The following is a 16015-nucleotide window of genomic DNA, read 5'->3' on the forward strand; positions in this document are numbered from 1 at the left end:
AGGTTTTTGAGTATTTGGTGAGGAATTTAGCTAAATGAGTTTTTTTTGGTGTGTTACTTTAGTCAGACACCTCTGGTCCTTCCAAAACTCTAACATATTCACATGTTCCCAGTAGTTGTGTTGCTTGCGGCTGCATTTTCAAACAGAAGAAGCTTAATCTGTGGCTTAATATGATACATGTGAAAGATGGATTATTCCTGCAATCTGTACATTATTTTCCATCATGTACCAACTGCGGGTCATTTCTGGTCATTTTACCAATATTTTTAAGGTGAAGAAGCTGGCATGACAATATTATCCCTTTTAAGAAGTAAACGTTTATGTTCCTCCATGTTTTTAACAAAATTGTATGAAATGCATCATACAATAATGTGTAATAATTGGAATAATGTGGTTAGTAAAATTACTAGCTTTATTCTATGTCAGCTGGTTCACTTGACTAACACTAAGATGCAATAACATCTTGTTTTACTTGATGCTACTCAGCAAGTCTGAATAAATTTCAGACTTATATTTTTTTGTCTTTTTCATCAGACCTACTTTCTGTGTGTTGTCTTGTTCTGAGTTCTTTGTGCTGCTGGTTTTATCTCCAGGCTGAGGGAGGGACAAAAGCTGGGGCGGTGGCCAAAGTAGTGGCCGCCGTTGACCTGGCTCGTATTCGCCAACCCGTGCATGTCGAAGGCGGTCGAGCTGAAGAGGTGGAGACTGTAGAGGCAGAAATGAGGCAGCAGACAGTTGCTATGTCTGCCGATCAACAGTATCAAATTGGCTGGATGTCAACGAGAATGCAGGCTGGTCAAATGCTCACTGCTGCTCAGGAGTTCACATCTGACCTGCAGTCTCAGGTTAGAAGCACTACATGTAAAGAAAAGAGCAAGACCCTAATTTGACAAAAATAAATCATTTTACTTTGTCAGCGAGGTTAAATTTCCACTAGCAAAACTTTTTTAGTCCGAACAGTTATATTAATTTTTGTGCTTAAAACTGAATATAGTTTAAGTTTTCATTTTAAACAATGTTCTGAAGAATGATTATTATTAAATTACTTTGAATTTGCTATTTATCACCTACTATCTTACTGAGCAGCTCTGAGCGTCTACTTGACATGCTAACGCTTCTGTGTTGATCACCACAGATTCAGAGAGGAACAGAAATCTCCTCCAGAGTGGAAACTGGTCTCACTCCATCTCCAGTTCCACAATTCATGGTTTCTAAAGTTTCTGTCCCCAAACCAGAGTCTGTTGGGGAGGTAAGAGAGGCAGAATCAGGCAAGCAGTAGGACATAGCCAGAGTAAAAATGAGAAACTTAAAAAAGTGAAATAATGACCAATGCTTTGGTGTGAGTTACAACTGATAGGTAGTTGACTCTCTAACTTCAGGTTTCAGTTGTTCTCTGGCTTTATGGCAAAATGTTTGCTGCAAGCTTTGCAGCATCTGCCAGCCTCTAAAGGTTTGATTCTTTCAAAAACAATATCTACAATCACACATGCTTCATGAACAGGTGTGATCATAGATGGCTGCAGATGCCACTTAGTGTCTCATGTTTAGAGTTCCACACTGATAAGATGATAAGAAATTTCTACCTCTGATTTTCCTGGTGTCTAACTGAGTTAAATATATATATATTTGACTACTTTGTATCAGGTTAGACCCATTAGTTAAGCTTTACTCTTTGACATCCTAACTCTTATTTGCCTGACACCATTGCTATATGGTAAATGTAAAATATTTCTCAAATGATCTAAAATAAACCAAACACTCTAACTCTTATCAGTGTTTGTATTGTGTTAGTCGACAGGAGTTTGGTTATTACTGCTTGCCTGAGATGCAAACCTGTTTTATAAAGCGATTCTAGAGGTGTTTGAACATCTTTAACAAATGAAGCCCTCTTTAACCTTCCCCTTTTTTATTACGCTCCTGACTTAATTTATTAATCCGAAAACAAATTTCGTTTTCTACCCATAATTAATCCTGCTTCATCTAAAATTCCTCTCATTTGACCCTGTTATAGTTCTAATAAAACTAACGGCCCATAGATCCTTTGTGTGCTGTGTGCACCTTAGATATAAATCCAGCACATTTCATTCATTCATTGCATTGGAACTTCACTCCTTTTTGCACTTTATAGTGTAAAATGTGAATGACAATAAAGTCTAGTCCAGTCTTTCGTTGTTCTGATGACGGTGTGGCCTTTCCTCCTCTCTGGATTGGTCAGGTGTCCATCGCCGGCTCAGCTATCGCCACTCTGCAGAAAGAGTTATCCTCATCTTCTTCTAGAAAGATCATCAAACCGGTCAAGTCTCCCAGTCCGTCTCTTAAAGTTGTTAGGACCAGTGAGATGCTGGAGTCCATCCCACCGCCGTTCAAAGAATCCATTGAGTCATATCGCTCTGGCACCCAGATTCAGACGGGGGTCGCGTACATGGTGGGAATGGACAGAGTTTATGAGGACTGGAGGACCAAGGTTTGTTCTGTAGCTTGGTGAGATGGATCTGAGCAGAACAAGAAAACCTGATGTGTAGCAAGAAACAGATGGTTCTGAAACCTGCAGTTTGATACCACACACCAGCTTTAAAGGAAGGATTTCCCACAAAACTTTGATTTAATCCAATCTTTCATCTCTCATGAGACAAAGACCTCAAAGCTATGGGTTTTGTTTTCATCTTATGTTTAGGGACTGCCCTCCTGTTAGGTAGAGGTCTGGTTTTCTTGATTTCTGTGAAAAATCCAACAATAAATGTTCTTCTAATGAAAACTTTAACAAGCTTCCTTCTCTGCATTATTGACAACCTCATCCTCACCTCTTGAGCCCATCCAGCACCTTCTTCATTTTTCTGTGTTGTCGCCTCTTCTTCATCACCTCTTGGGGGTGAACATCACATTTAAAGTCCTGTGTGTTGCACTGTTGTTTTAGAAATGGATTTCAATGTCACATTAGTCTAATAGAATTGTCTCTGTTACAGGTGCCAGAGGCAGCAGCTGTACCGTCTGCAGGTGGCGCTGTTGTCCCACCCACCTTGGTCTCTGTAAGTGGCCCAGTTGAGATTGTTGACCACATTATCAACTTTCCACTAAAATGGTTATTTTCTAAACATAATATGTCGACGCAGGGCTTGAAAAACACAAACGTGACAGAGGGTGAGTCGGTGACTCTGGAGTGTCAGATCAGCAGTCAGCCGGCCCCCGTCATAATGTGGTTCAGGGAGGACTACAAGATCGAGAGCTCCATTGATTTCCAGATCAGTTACGCGAGCGGATTTGCTCGGCTGGTGATACGTGAGGCTTTCGCTGAAGACAGCGGTCGCTTCACTTGCACCGCCACCAACGAGGCCGGAACCATCAGCACCTCCTGCTACCTGCTCGTCCAGGGTCAGTGCAGTCTATGAAACTACTGGTCTTACTGGTACTAATACTAACGTTCGGAGTAGTCAAGTTGGGCCCAGTCTGTCCCAACTTGAATCTGATTGAGAATTTGTGTGGGCAGCTAAAGATTGGGGTGATTCAAGCAGACCCTCCAAGCTTGTCAGAATACCAGTAGAAACCTGCAAGAAGCTGAATGGTTTGAGTGCTGTAGTGACATATTGTTTATTGGTTATTGAAAACACTATAAATATGTTTAAGCTTACCAATTCTTAAGAAAAATGTAAATTAAAACAAAAAGTTATTTTCTAAATTAATAAGCTGTTTGAGAGACGCTTGTCTCATATCCTATCAGAAACAAATTTCTTGGTTGAAAGAACTTTATTTTTCCCACAGTGTCTGAGGACATCGAGGGCAAGCAGGAGGTAGTTTCCACCGAAGTTACTCAGTAAGTCAAGACTATTTGATAAAGTTTGAAAAATAAACCAGTATTTATTTTTTTTCTATTAAAGTTGTTCCTTGTTTTAAATCAGAGTTACAGTAGAAGCTAAAGACGAGACCGAAGTGAGTGCGGTTGAGCCGGATTCCCCTGCTGCTGCTCCCTTCTTCATTAAGACACCCGTTGTTCAGAAGCTGGTGGAAGGAGGAAGCGTTGTGTTTCAGTGTCAGGTGGGCGGAAACCCCAAGCCTCACATTGTCTGGAAGAAGAGTGGCGTGCCGCTCACCACCGGATACAGGTACTGAAACCTCAGGGAGGAAATCCTTTCTCTTCTTAAGCAAATGTTATGTGTCAGGCCTGCTTAAATCCAGTTGATTTCCCAAAACCACCAAGCTGCATCTGATCACCCAAAGTATACTTTGGATTTTAAAATTAAATTATACATTCACAATAACTTTGTACAATCTAATACTGTTTAACAGTGTCATATGATCATATATATCTGCTGCTACTACTTTTATTCTGCATCAAGCTTAAACCCATTTAAACAGTAACACCCTGTTCGCTACACTCGTTTTGTCATGTTCACACTAAATGCTCAGGATGTCCAGATCCTCTTGTAATGCAGGAAGAGACTTAATGTGTTTGGCTAAAAGCAAACATAATTTCATAGGTGCCAACAATGTTTATCTATAAAACTTGTCAATCCTTTGTGCATAACTTGACTAAACTGCTAACATGCTAACTACCATGAGGCTAACGACCAAGCTCTTTAATGCCAAGCTCAAACTGATCCACCAGCATATTTCTGAAAATTTCTGTATTTTTCTGTTTCAAAGCAAAACATGAAAACATCCTTTTAGTTTACAGGAAAAAAATGACTAAGGTCATAATCTAATGCTTCAGTTTATATAAAAGGAAAAGGTACGAACTGATATTGTTTCCACTTTTTAAAGATGTAATTCAACCACTGCCACGTCTTTTAAATTATTGATCTAACCTGTACCAAAAATAAAAGACCTGGCCCAGCTTTCTCAAATAGTGAAAAACAGTAATAACTCTTAAAAAACACCAAATTACAGTAATGTGTTTTGAAGTCTTTAACTGCAGCTTTAAAATTATTAATTTATAACTATTGCAATACCTCACTTTCAAAATACACTAAAACATAAAATAAAATGACAAAATTTGTATGTTCTGTTGTAGCCACTGAAATTTTATTCTCATTTATAAAGTTAAATATGAGTTACCTCAAATCTAAAATAAAAACGGTTAAACACATTCTCTCTCTGATAACATGCCCCACTAAGAAGGAGCCATGCAACAATTTAGTGATTAAGAAAAGTCATCAAAGGTCCTTTCATCAGCTGATGAATCATTTATCTAATTTTGGCATCATCATATCAATCTGGGCAATCTTTCACTACTTTAGTAACTCAGTTATTATTTAGTTTTATTTTATATTTGCATTCCCATGTCTTCTAATAGTCTTCAAATAACTCGAATACTAGAATAATCAGCCTTAGTATGAGGAATATTATATAGCTCACTGTCTGTGTTCATCAGGTATAAAGTTGCCTACAAGAAAGAGACCGGAGAGTGTAGATTGGAGATCTCGATGACCTTTGCAGACGATGCAGGAGAATATTCTGTCTTTGCCAAGAATCAACTTGGCGAAGTCTCAGCGTCCATCAGTCTTCTGGAGGAAGGTATGTCCACAAACAGCACCTAAACAGTAAGAACAAGAGACAAATGAAAAGGAAACTGGGTTTAAATATGAATTGCGGATCACACTGACTATATCACAGACAGAACAAATGTTTTGTTTACAGAGGAATATGAAGTGTACATGAAGAAACAGGAAGTGACAGCTCCAGTGCAGGAGCCCAAACCTGGAGACATTCCCCCTATCACAGTGGATACAATGACCACCGTTATCTCCGGACAGGTACAAGAAACATTTATCATAGCAGCTTTTGGCAGTTTGGCAATTCATCTTTGTTAGAAACTTTACATACATTATAAGGTTCTTTCTCTAATTCAGTAGAAATCTGTGTTTTTAAGCAACCTTTGTAACTCTTTATCCATTTATCAAAGCAGAAAAATTAAGCCACTGATAATTTTTTCACTTAACTTATAAAGATCTAATATTTTTCATGAAACCTGCAGGAATTCCATTTGTCTGCCATGGAGCTGAGAATCATTCAGGAGATCGAGCTCACCATCATGAAGATCACCTACAGAGAGATTGTAACTGAGGACGGAGAGTTGATGGTGACCGCCACTGCCACTGAGGCGGTGCAGCCAGCCTTCGACACTCCGGTCAAAAACTACAGAATCATGGAGGGAATGAGCGTCACCTTCCACTGCAAGATGTCTGGAATGCCGCTCCCCAAGGTGAGAAATCTTTAAATAAAAGGTTATTCTTTGGTTACTTCTATTAAACAAATCACCTGCAACAGACATGACGGAGACAGTCAAACAGGATTCACTGACGCCTTGACTTTGTGGCAGATTGCTTGGTTCAAAAACGGCCAGCGCATCAGGCCCGGTGACCACTACCAGATGGAGGTTCTCCAGGATGGACGAGCCAGCCTCCGCCTATCTATGGTGCGACCAGAAGATGAAGGCGTGTACACTGCCTTCGCCACCAACATGAAAGGAAATGCTGTCTGCTCAGGGAAGCTATATGTGGAGTCATCTGCAGCCGCTCCTCAGAGATACACACCACAACCTGCAGTGCAGAGGATCAGGTAAAATATGAGTCAAAGCAAATTCTTCAAAGTGTATGATTTAAATGCTCATTACATTTTGAATGTTCCTCAGATCCACATCACCTCGTTCTCTGAGCCGCTCTCCTGGCCGCTCACCTAGCCGTTCACCCGGACGATCTCCCGCTCGTCGGCTTGATGAGACTGACGAACAACAGCTGGAAAGACTTTACAAACCCGTATTTGTCATGAAACCTACTGCATGTAAATGCTCTGAGGGACAAACTGCCAGATTTGACCTGAAGGTTGTTGGCCGACCAATGCCTGACACCTATTGGTTCCACAATGGTGAGACACACATAAAAGGAATCTTCATTGAAGGTGTTGATAAATGTAGAATTACTCAATCCAGCTTCAATTATGTGGCCTTTTCAGGACAACAAATTGTTAGTGACCACACCCATAAGATTGTGGTTAAAGAGGATGGGACTCAGTCCCTGATCATTGTTCCAGCCATGCCCCATGACTCTGGAGAATGGACAGTGGTGGCTCAGAACAGAGCCGGGCGCTCATCCATCTCTGTCACTCTCACAGTTGATGGTAAGACTTCACTGTACAGTTTCCATGACTGCTGCTTAAGGTTTACTGCAAGACAATCCTTTGGGACATATGTTGACATAATGTTTCTATCTTTTTTAGCTAAGGAAACCTTGGTCCGTCCCCAGTTTACTGAGAAACTGAGGAACATCAGTGTGAAAGAGGGCACTCTGGTTGAACTGGCTGTTAAAGCCATTGGAAACCCACTGCCTGACATCGTCTGGCTGAAAAACAGCGACATCATCACCCCACACAAGCACCCACACATTAAGTATGTCTCATATTAAAATAAACTCTAATATCTCCTCTGAGTTTCCAGGAAATCCACAGTAGTATTAGAATGTTCTTGTATTTAGAGCATTGTATCAAAATAAGCTAATCCTATTTAAGAGAGCTGTTTAATCTGCTTGTAATGCAGGATTTCTCCTCTTTAAGAGACTAAGTCTAGTAGTTAATATCCAAAGTGTCTGAAGTTGTTAATATGAAACTTTGCTGTTTTAGGATTGAAGGAACCAAAGGAGAGGCCAAATTCCAAATCCCCTCAGCAGGCGGACCAGACAGTGCATGGTACACTGCCACAGCCATCAACAAGGCTGGCAGAGACACCACCCGCTGCAGAGTCAATGTTGAGGTTGAATATGTTGAGCCTGAACCAGAGAGGAAGCTCATTATTCCCAAAGGAACCTACAAAGCCAAAGAGATCACCCCCCCAGAGCTGGAGCCTCTCCACATGCGTTATGGTCAAGAGCAGTGGGAGGAAGGCGACCTTTATGACAATGAGAAGCAACAGAAACCATTGTTTAAGAAGAAGCTCACATCTGTCCGAATGAAGCGTTTTGGTCCAGCCCACTTTGAGTGCAGGCTGACTCCGATTGGAGACCCCACCATGGTGGTGGAGTGGCTGCATGATGGCAAGCCTCTGGCTGCTGCCAACAGGCTGCGTATGGTCAATGAGTTTGGCTACTGCAGCCTGGACTATGAGGTTGCTTATGCAAGAGACAGTGGTGTGATCACCTGCAGAGCAACCAACAAGTTTGGAGTCGACCAGACCTCAGCTACCCTGATTGTCAAGGATGAGAAGGGCCTTGTTGAGGAATCTCAGCTTCCTGAAGGCAGGAAGGGAGTTCAACGAATTGATGAAATGGAACGACAGGCTCATGAAGGTGGACCTTATGGAGTAACTGCTGAAGAAGAAACAGAGAAAATGAAACCTGAGATTGTCCTTCTCCCTGAGCCTGTCAGGGTTATGGAAGGTGACACAGCCAGATTCCGCTGCAGAGTGACCGGCTACCCGGCTCCCAAGGTTAACTGGTACCTTAACGGACAACTCATCCGCAAAAGCAAGAGATACAGACTTCGCTACGATGGCATTTACTACCTGGAGATTACAGATATCAAATCCTATGACTCAGGAGAGGTAAAAGTTATAGCAGATAACAACCTGGGTTCAGCTGAATATGTTGTGAAGTTGGAAATTCAACAGAAGGAAGACTTCAGAACTCATCTGCGCCGTGCTGCTGAGGGTAAAGCAAGTGAAGCTCCTGCTGAGTCAGGAAGAGTACCATTTGAGGTGGTGAAGGCTGAGCAACCCACTGAGGACACTCAGCTGAAGGAGGTGGTCAAGCTTAAGAAAGCCCAGAGAATTGTCCATGAAAAAGCCGTTGAAGAGTCTGAGGAACTGAGGAGCAAATTTAAGCGCAGGACAGAGGAAGGCTATTATGAGTCCATCACTGCTGTTGAGCTCAAGTCACGTAGGAGAGATGATTCTTATGAAGATCTGCTACGAAAGACAAAGGAGGAGCTTCTTCACCATGCAAAGGAAAAGGAGGAGGCTGAGAAGAAGAAGGAGGAAGAGCGCCTCAAACTCACTGCAAAACCTCTGCAACCAGAAAGGATCAAGCTTTCACCCAGCATGGAAGCTCCTAAGATCCTGGAGCGCATCACCAGCCAGACAGTTGCACTGGGAGATGAAGTCAAATTCAGAGTCAGAGTTGTTGGTAGACCAGATCCTGAGTGCCAGTGGTTCAAGAATGGTGTTCAGTTGGAAAAATCAGACCGCATTAACTGGTTCTGGCCTGAAGACCATGTGTGTGAACTTGTGATCAGAAACGTGTCAGTCGAGGATTCAGCTAGCATCATGGTTAAGGCAACCAACAAGGCTGGAGAGACATCCAGCCACGCTTTCCTGCTGGTGCAAGGTACCACAACAGTGAATACTTCAAACTATAACTTGTTTTCTCTTGAATAACATGTTTTCTAATCAAACATGATGTGATGTTTTTGCAGCAAAACAAGTCATCACTTTTACACAGAAGCTTGAGGAGCTCAATGCCAAAGAGAAGGATACCATGGCTACATTTGAGTGTGAAACTAATGAGCCTTTTGTTAAGGTTAAATGGCTCAAGAATAACATGCAGATCTTCTCAGGAGATAAATACAGGATGCACTCTGACAGAAAGGTCCACTTCCTGTCTGTGCTGATTCTTGAAATGAGGGATAACGCAGAATATTCATGCGTGGTTGTAGATGATGAGAACATCAGAACCAGCGCCAAGCTCAATGTTGAAGGTTTGTTGATAATGATGAAATCATGGTCAAAGCTTAAAAAACTTTAATGATTTCATTGAAATAAAGATTTCATTTGAAGACTTGTTGTATATACTAGCTTCTATTTGACAATAAATAGCACTTGGTGAATATTCAACAAAACATTAGTTTCTTAAGAGCTTTATTTGATCATACTATCAACAGGAGCTCCTCTGGAGATGGTGAAGCAGCTGGAGAACACCGAGGTGCCTGAGACATACTCTGGAGAATTTGAATGTGTTGTAACTCGTGAAGATGCTGAAGGCACCTGGTACTTTGAGGACAAGCTGCTCTCTCCCAGTGGTAAATACGTCATGATCTCCCGCCGTGGAAGACACAGTCTGTCTGTGAAAGATGTCAGGAAGGAAGATCAGGGCAAATATACTTTCAAAGTGGGTGAATTCACAACAACTGCCTCACTAAAGATGAAATGTAAGTCATTATTCGTATTGCAAATTAGAGACATATATTTTGATCACTTTTTTCTACTTAGTTGGTCTTTAACTTTAGGAGGTAACTTTTAACTTTTTGAGTTTTTTTTGGCTTCCCTTTCTGAATACTTTTGTCTTCATGTCTTAGTGCGTCCCGTCACCCTGGTTCAGCCTTTGACGGACCTAACTGTTTGCGAGGGTGATATTGCCCAGCTTGAGGTCAAGTTCTCACAAGAAAATGTTGAAGGCAGCTGGAAGAAGAATGGACAACCAATTACATCTTCTGACCGTGTGCACATCGTTATTGATAAACAAGTCCACAAACTCCTGATTGAAGATGCTATCAAGGATGACTTTGGATCATATTCATTTGTAGCTCCTGATCATGATATCACAACCACTGCAAAGCTGTTGATTCAGAGTAGGTCTCTCAAACTCATATACTTAAATAAAACAAGTAAATAAACATTTACCTCCAAATAAACATTTTTGAAATGGAATGCCTCTTTGTTGCAGGTATTGGCATCCTTGTGTCATTAAAGGATGCATCTACCATTGAAGGCACCAAAGCTGTCCTGGAGGCCAAGATCTCTGCTCAGGATGTTAGCTCTGTCAAGTGGTACCACAATGACAATTTGTTGGTGCCCAGTGACCGGGTCTGTATGGTGGCAAAGGGAACCAAGCAGCGTTTGGTTTTCACCAGGACCTACGCTTCTGATGAGGGTCGCTACAAACTAGTTGTTGGCCGAGTGGACACCAGCTGCAAACTCTCTGTTGAGTGTAAGTTACCCACGGTGACTCTCCTAGCATGTGCTTATTAATAAACAAATGGCAAAATGTCATACTGCTCAAAACCTTACTTTTTCATAATTTTAACAAAAGAAACATAGTTTGTATGGTGGTTAGAAAAACTTGCTTGCTTGCTACCATTGTGCATTGTTTAAGTGGTAAACAATGCACAATGACCTCTTCATCATTTCATCAAAATAAATGATCAACATTTTAATTGAAAATGTTTAACATGCTGTTGTTATATATATATATATATATATATATATATATATATATATATATATGCATTTATTTATTTTTTATGTTAAACTTACATTAGACTTTACAATAAATGTGTGTAATATTCCCAGGATCTTATTGCATATACATGTGGCATAGCATTCTTCATTAAGTCTAAAGAAATTGTTAGGATCAGAAGATAAGTCTCCACAGACTTGATTTGATCTGAACATCAAGCTAAGTTGAATTCAATAAAGGGTAGTATACCTGTCATTGCTCCATCTATAGGATATTTTGAGAATTGCATAACTTGTGTTTTACTTGAACAGCTGTGCAGATCCTGAAGCCAATGAAGGACATGGAGTGCTCTGAATCTGAGAACGTCTCCTTCGAAGTTGAGGTTTCCCACCCAGGTATCGACCCCTATTGGACCTTCAAGAACCAGCCACTCAAAGCCAGCGGCAGCCACAAGATGGAAACCAAAAATAAGCACCACACCCTGACAGTCATCAACGCAATGAAGGATGAAGAGGGCGAGTACATGTTCGCTGCTGGTGAGAAGACGTGCAGAGCTTCACTTACTGTGACAGGTATGCTGGATATGACTTTAACAAGCTGAATGCCCTCTGTGACAGTCTCTTTAATGATGATGTAACCATCCTGTGTCACCAGGTGGTGCCATCAAGAAACCTTTGCGAGATCTGGTTGTAGCTGACTCCCAGACTGCTGTGCTGGAGTGTCAAGTCGCAAACCCATCTGCTGAAGGAAAGTGGCTGAAGGATGGACAGCCCGTCGATTTCAGTGAGAATGTGCTGAGTGAGGTGGACGGTGCCGTGAGACGACTTGTCATTGTTATCACAAAAGCCACGGATATCGGAGAGTACACGTATCAAGTGGCCACCTCCAAGACCACCGCCAGTCTGAAAGTTGAAGGTAGGACTGTTTTTTTAAAAATGTACTCAGAAAATAAGCTGTAATATGAATTAAAATTTCAAAAATCATTTACAAACTGAGCTGAAAAATAAAATTAATTCTGTATATTGGTTAACTGATTAATAGAAACATATACTTACTGCTGATCGATCCAAGCAGGATATCTTCTAAAATAATGAACTATAACTTTAGAATGAGACACTTCTGAATCTCATTAACATCATGATTCAATGCTGTTAAAACGATAATTACATTTTCCTCTGCAGCTGTAAAAATCAAGAAGACCCTGAAGAACCTGAATGTGGTCGAGACTCAGGAGGGTGTATTCAGTCTTGAACTGACCCATGAGAACGTCAGGGGAGCACAGTGGATCAAGAATGGTGTTGAGATCCGGCCCAGTGATAAATTTGAGATCAGTATGGAGGGCACAGTTCACATACTGAAGATCAACAACTGCTCCACACAAGACGAATCAGTTTACTCCTTCAAACTTGGAAAGCTGTCTGCAAACGCCAGACTCAATGTTGAAAGTAAGTATAGCACTAAGCTGGGATTCACAAAACAGATTTTTTAAAGTGTTTTTATGAATGTGAACTCTCTCCCAGCTCTTAAGATCCTGAAGAAGCCAAAGGATGTGACATCACTGCTGGGTGCAACAGCTATGTTTGAAGTGGGCATCTCTGAAGACAACATCCCAGTTAAATGGATGTTCAAGAACACTGAGCTGAAGCCAAACGAGCACTACACCATACTTTCTGAGAAAAGGACTCACAAATTAGTCATCCAGGATGTGGACAGCAGCAAAGAGGGAGAATACACTGCGGTGATTGGTCACCTGCACTGCAGTGCTCATCTCACTGTTGAGTGTAAGTCTTAAAAAAATATTATTTTCTAGTATTAATGGATTACAGGAAGCAAACTATTTGAGCCTGTGTTGTTTCTGCAGCTCTGCGGGTAACCAAACCCCTTAAGAACGTAGAGGTCCCTGAAACCCATGTGGCCACCTTCGAGTGCGAAGTTTCTCACTTCAACGTGCCGTCCACCTGGCTAAAGAACGGTGTCGAGATTGAGATGAGTGAGAAGTTCAGGATTGTGGTTCAGGGGAAACTTCACCAGCTGAAGATCATGAACACCAGCAGGGATGACTCTGCAGAGTACACCTTCGTCTGTGGGAATGACCGAGTGTCAGCAACGCTCACTGTCAACCGTAAGATCCAGAGAAACAATTTTGTAAAAGAGTTCTTCTTAAAAACTGCTGCCTCTTTCCCTATAAAAATCCTCATCTAAGTGATTGGAGTGTAAAATCTTTTCTTCAGTTTTTTCTCTAAGGGTGAAGGATTTCATGAACTTAACCTCAGGACTCTTTCTTTTCAGCTATTCTGATCACAACAATGCTGGAGGACCTGAATGCTCAGGAGAAAGACACCGTCACGTTTGAGGTGAACGTCAACTACGAGGGAATCACTTACAAATGGCTCAAGAACGGTGTGGAGATCAAATCCACAGACAGATGCCAGGCTCGCTGCAAACAATTCAATCACACTCTGAGCCTCAGGAACGTCCACTTTGGAGACAGCGCTGAGTACACCTTCACAGCCGGGTCCGCAGCTACTAAAGCTAAACTCTATGTGGAGGGTAAGATGTGGAAATGTCTACAATTGTGGTTATTAAATACTTTTTAACTGTCCAACTCTCAGAAATACCAAAAAATAACATAAAGACCCTAATAACTTGGTAACAATTGTTACTTTTGCTTAAAGTGTAATATTTATATCCTGCAGCTCGTGTGATTGAATTCACTAAACACCTGAAGGACCTGAAGATCACAGAGAAGAAAAGGGCAACCTTTGAGTGTGAAGTTTCTGAGCCGAATGTCCAGGTGATGTGGATGAAGGACGGCCAGGAGCTGGAGATGTCTGACAGGTAAAAAGAAGTTCTCATTCAAGTGAAGGAACTTTTTAGACATTTTTCCAACATTATCAACAACTTCTGGCTTTTTAAAATTTATTTTCCTGCAGGTACAAAATGACCTCAGACAAGTTTGCGCATCGTCTGGTTCTGCCGTCTGTCCGTATGTCTGATGCCGGCGAGTACACAGCCGTAGCCGGGGCGAGCATGTCGGTTGGACACCTGGGAGTCGAGGGACGAGATGTTAAAATCTCTGAACCTGAAAGCAGAGACATTACAGTGAGTTTACCTGTTATGTGGAGCTTCAACCCAATCTGAGTTTTGATTCTGCTCCTTGAATAGTTTCTTAATTTCATGTATGAAGCTGAGATGATCATCTTTTTGTCCAGGTGGTGGAGAAACAAAGAGCAACCTTTGAGTTTGAGGTAAATGAGGATGAAGTGGAGGGTCACTGGCTGAGGAATGGAGCAGAGATTCACTTTGCAGAGGAAGAGAGGTTCAACTACGCCATCATCAGGAAACTGCATCGCCTCACTATCTCTGAGACATTCAGGAGTGATGCTGGAGAGTACACCTTCATCGCTGGCAAAAACCGCAGCACCATGAACCTTCACGTGAGATGTAAGAGGTCCTTCAGTCAGCAGTTGACACATTTTTCCGGAACAAATATATTCCTTATTTACTGCAAAAACATTTAAGAAGTATTTCACATCTGTGCTAGAGAGAATGTTCCTCATCAGTAGTTTTTTGCTGAGTGATGTTCAAAGGAAAAATGTTATTTTGTTGAATGTAAAAGGTATTTTCACAAATTCTGCTCTGCTTTTTACCTGAATGTTTGGTTTTCTATGTTCAGTGCCAGAGCCGCCTCAGATCGTACGCCACATGCAGGCCCAGACGGTGGTGTCTGGTCGGTCTGTGCGCTTCTCGGCGCAGGTGAGCGGCCTTCCTCAGCCTCAGGTGACCTGGTACAAAGACTCCCAGCTTCTGTCCACAAGCTACAAATGCAAGTTCCTCCACGACGGAGATGAGCACACACTACTTCTGCTGGAGGTCTTCCCCGAGGACGCCGCCGTCTACAGCTGTGAGGCCAAGAACGACTACGGAGAGGCAACAAGCTCCGCCCCTCTCACTGTGGAAGGTCAGACATAGTTTATTTTTGAAGCATCAAAGCTTTTAGTTTTATATTTTTCTAATTCAAAAAGAAGAAGAAAAATATTCTGGGCAAAATAAGTGCTTAGAATAATTCTCTTATTATTTGAAGCAATTATTTTAATTAATTGAGGGATTTAATAACTGAACATTTATGTAACTAAATAAAATATCAGCATTAAATTTTTAAGTAGAAGAAAGCATCAGGTTAAATAAAGTTAGGTTCATTTTATGACTTTGTTTTAAATGTTTTATAATTAGTACAATTAAGTTTATTTGCTAGGATATTACACCATCCAATGTTGTCTTGAGAGATTTTTTTCTCCCAAGTCATGTTAAGGGAAAAAAAATAGAATTATTAAGTTCATAGAAAAAATTTATATAATCACTGTGAATGAGCAGAAAGAAGTAATCATTACCATGTCAGTAAACTGAACACGTTATCTTTCAGTTCCTGAGGTGATTGAAACCGTTCGGATTTCTCCTCCGGTTCTGATCACTCCTATGAGGGACATTCTGGTCTCAGAAGGACATCCTGCCCAGCTGAAGTGCCTTGTCTCTGGGGAAGGTATTCACCTCTCATCAATTCCCCCTGGTTGATAAATCAAATGAGTTTTGGATCTGCTAACCTCTGTGATTATCAGGGCTGTTTCTAAACACGTCATGTGATGCTGACTTTCGTGAACGCTGTGTCCCCAGATCTGCAGATTTCTTGGTTCTGTAATGACAAAGAGATCCGGCAGTCTGACATCTTCAGGATGTCTCATTTGGATGAAACCTGCCTGCTGGAGATTTCCAAAGTCCTCCCTTCACATGAGGGAGAGTATTCGTGCATTGCCACAAACATAGCAGGAATGGTCACATGTTCTGCCACTTTGAACCTTGATGGT

At 41.5% G+C, this 16015-nt stretch overlaps 2 protein-coding genes across 14 annotated transcripts in view; one reads left to right on the plus strand and one right to left on the minus strand.

The window, feature by feature from the left end:
• LOC116723461 (heat shock 70 kDa protein 12A-like) overlaps nucleotides 1–16015 on the minus strand; it is a 276564-nt gene that overhangs the window by 47969 nt on the left and 212580 nt on the right. The gene's annotated exons all lie outside the window — the stretch shown is intronic.
• ttn.1 (titin, tandem duplicate 1) overlaps nucleotides 1–16015 on the plus strand; it is a 156910-nt gene that overhangs the window by 7302 nt on the left and 133593 nt on the right. For 12 of the 13 annotated variants that reach the window (XM_032568335.1, XM_032568338.1, XM_032568340.1 and 9 more), the window contains exons 8-38: nucleotides 594–845; nucleotides 1136–1249; nucleotides 2216–2464; nucleotides 2964–3026; nucleotides 3111–3369; nucleotides 3757–3808; nucleotides 3894–4097; nucleotides 5366–5508; nucleotides 5632–5747; nucleotides 5969–6196; nucleotides 6314–6552; nucleotides 6626–6858; nucleotides 6946–7110; nucleotides 7210–7378; nucleotides 7609–9305; nucleotides 9394–9675; nucleotides 9859–10125; nucleotides 10273–10545; nucleotides 10641–10904; nucleotides 11465–11725; nucleotides 11808–12068; nucleotides 12335–12598; nucleotides 12674–12934; nucleotides 13015–13275; nucleotides 13443–13703; nucleotides 13850–13991; nucleotides 14087–14255; nucleotides 14366–14597; nucleotides 14830–15114; nucleotides 15577–15693; nucleotides 15825–16013. In XM_032568335.1, coding sequence (XP_032424226.1) covers nucleotides 594–845; nucleotides 1136–1249; nucleotides 2216–2464; nucleotides 2964–3026; nucleotides 3111–3369; nucleotides 3757–3808; nucleotides 3894–4097; nucleotides 5366–5508; nucleotides 5632–5747; nucleotides 5969–6196; nucleotides 6314–6552; nucleotides 6626–6858; nucleotides 6946–7110; nucleotides 7210–7378; nucleotides 7609–9305; nucleotides 9394–9675; nucleotides 9859–10125; nucleotides 10273–10545; nucleotides 10641–10904; nucleotides 11465–11725; nucleotides 11808–12068; nucleotides 12335–12598; nucleotides 12674–12934; nucleotides 13015–13275; nucleotides 13443–13703; nucleotides 13850–13991; nucleotides 14087–14255; nucleotides 14366–14597; nucleotides 14830–15114; nucleotides 15577–15693; nucleotides 15825–16013 — 7972 coding nt within the window. The remainder of the gene's footprint in view (nucleotides 1–593; nucleotides 846–1135; nucleotides 1250–2215; nucleotides 2465–2963; nucleotides 3027–3110; nucleotides 3370–3756; nucleotides 3809–3893; nucleotides 4098–5365; nucleotides 5509–5631; nucleotides 5748–5968; nucleotides 6197–6313; nucleotides 6553–6625; nucleotides 6859–6945; nucleotides 7111–7209; nucleotides 7379–7608; nucleotides 9306–9393; nucleotides 9676–9858; nucleotides 10126–10272; nucleotides 10546–10640; nucleotides 10905–11464; nucleotides 11726–11807; nucleotides 12069–12334; nucleotides 12599–12673; nucleotides 12935–13014; nucleotides 13276–13442; nucleotides 13704–13849; nucleotides 13992–14086; nucleotides 14256–14365; nucleotides 14598–14829; nucleotides 15115–15576; nucleotides 15694–15824; nucleotides 16014–16015) is intronic. The other variant, XM_032568341.1, reaches the window with a different exon arrangement.

The sequence above is a fragment of the Xiphophorus hellerii genome, chromosome 7 (genome assembly GCF_003331165.1).
Source record: "Xiphophorus hellerii strain 12219 chromosome 7, Xiphophorus_hellerii-4.1, whole genome shotgun sequence".
Classification (NCBI taxonomy): Eukaryota; Metazoa; Chordata; class Actinopteri; order Cyprinodontiformes; family Poeciliidae; genus Xiphophorus; species Xiphophorus hellerii.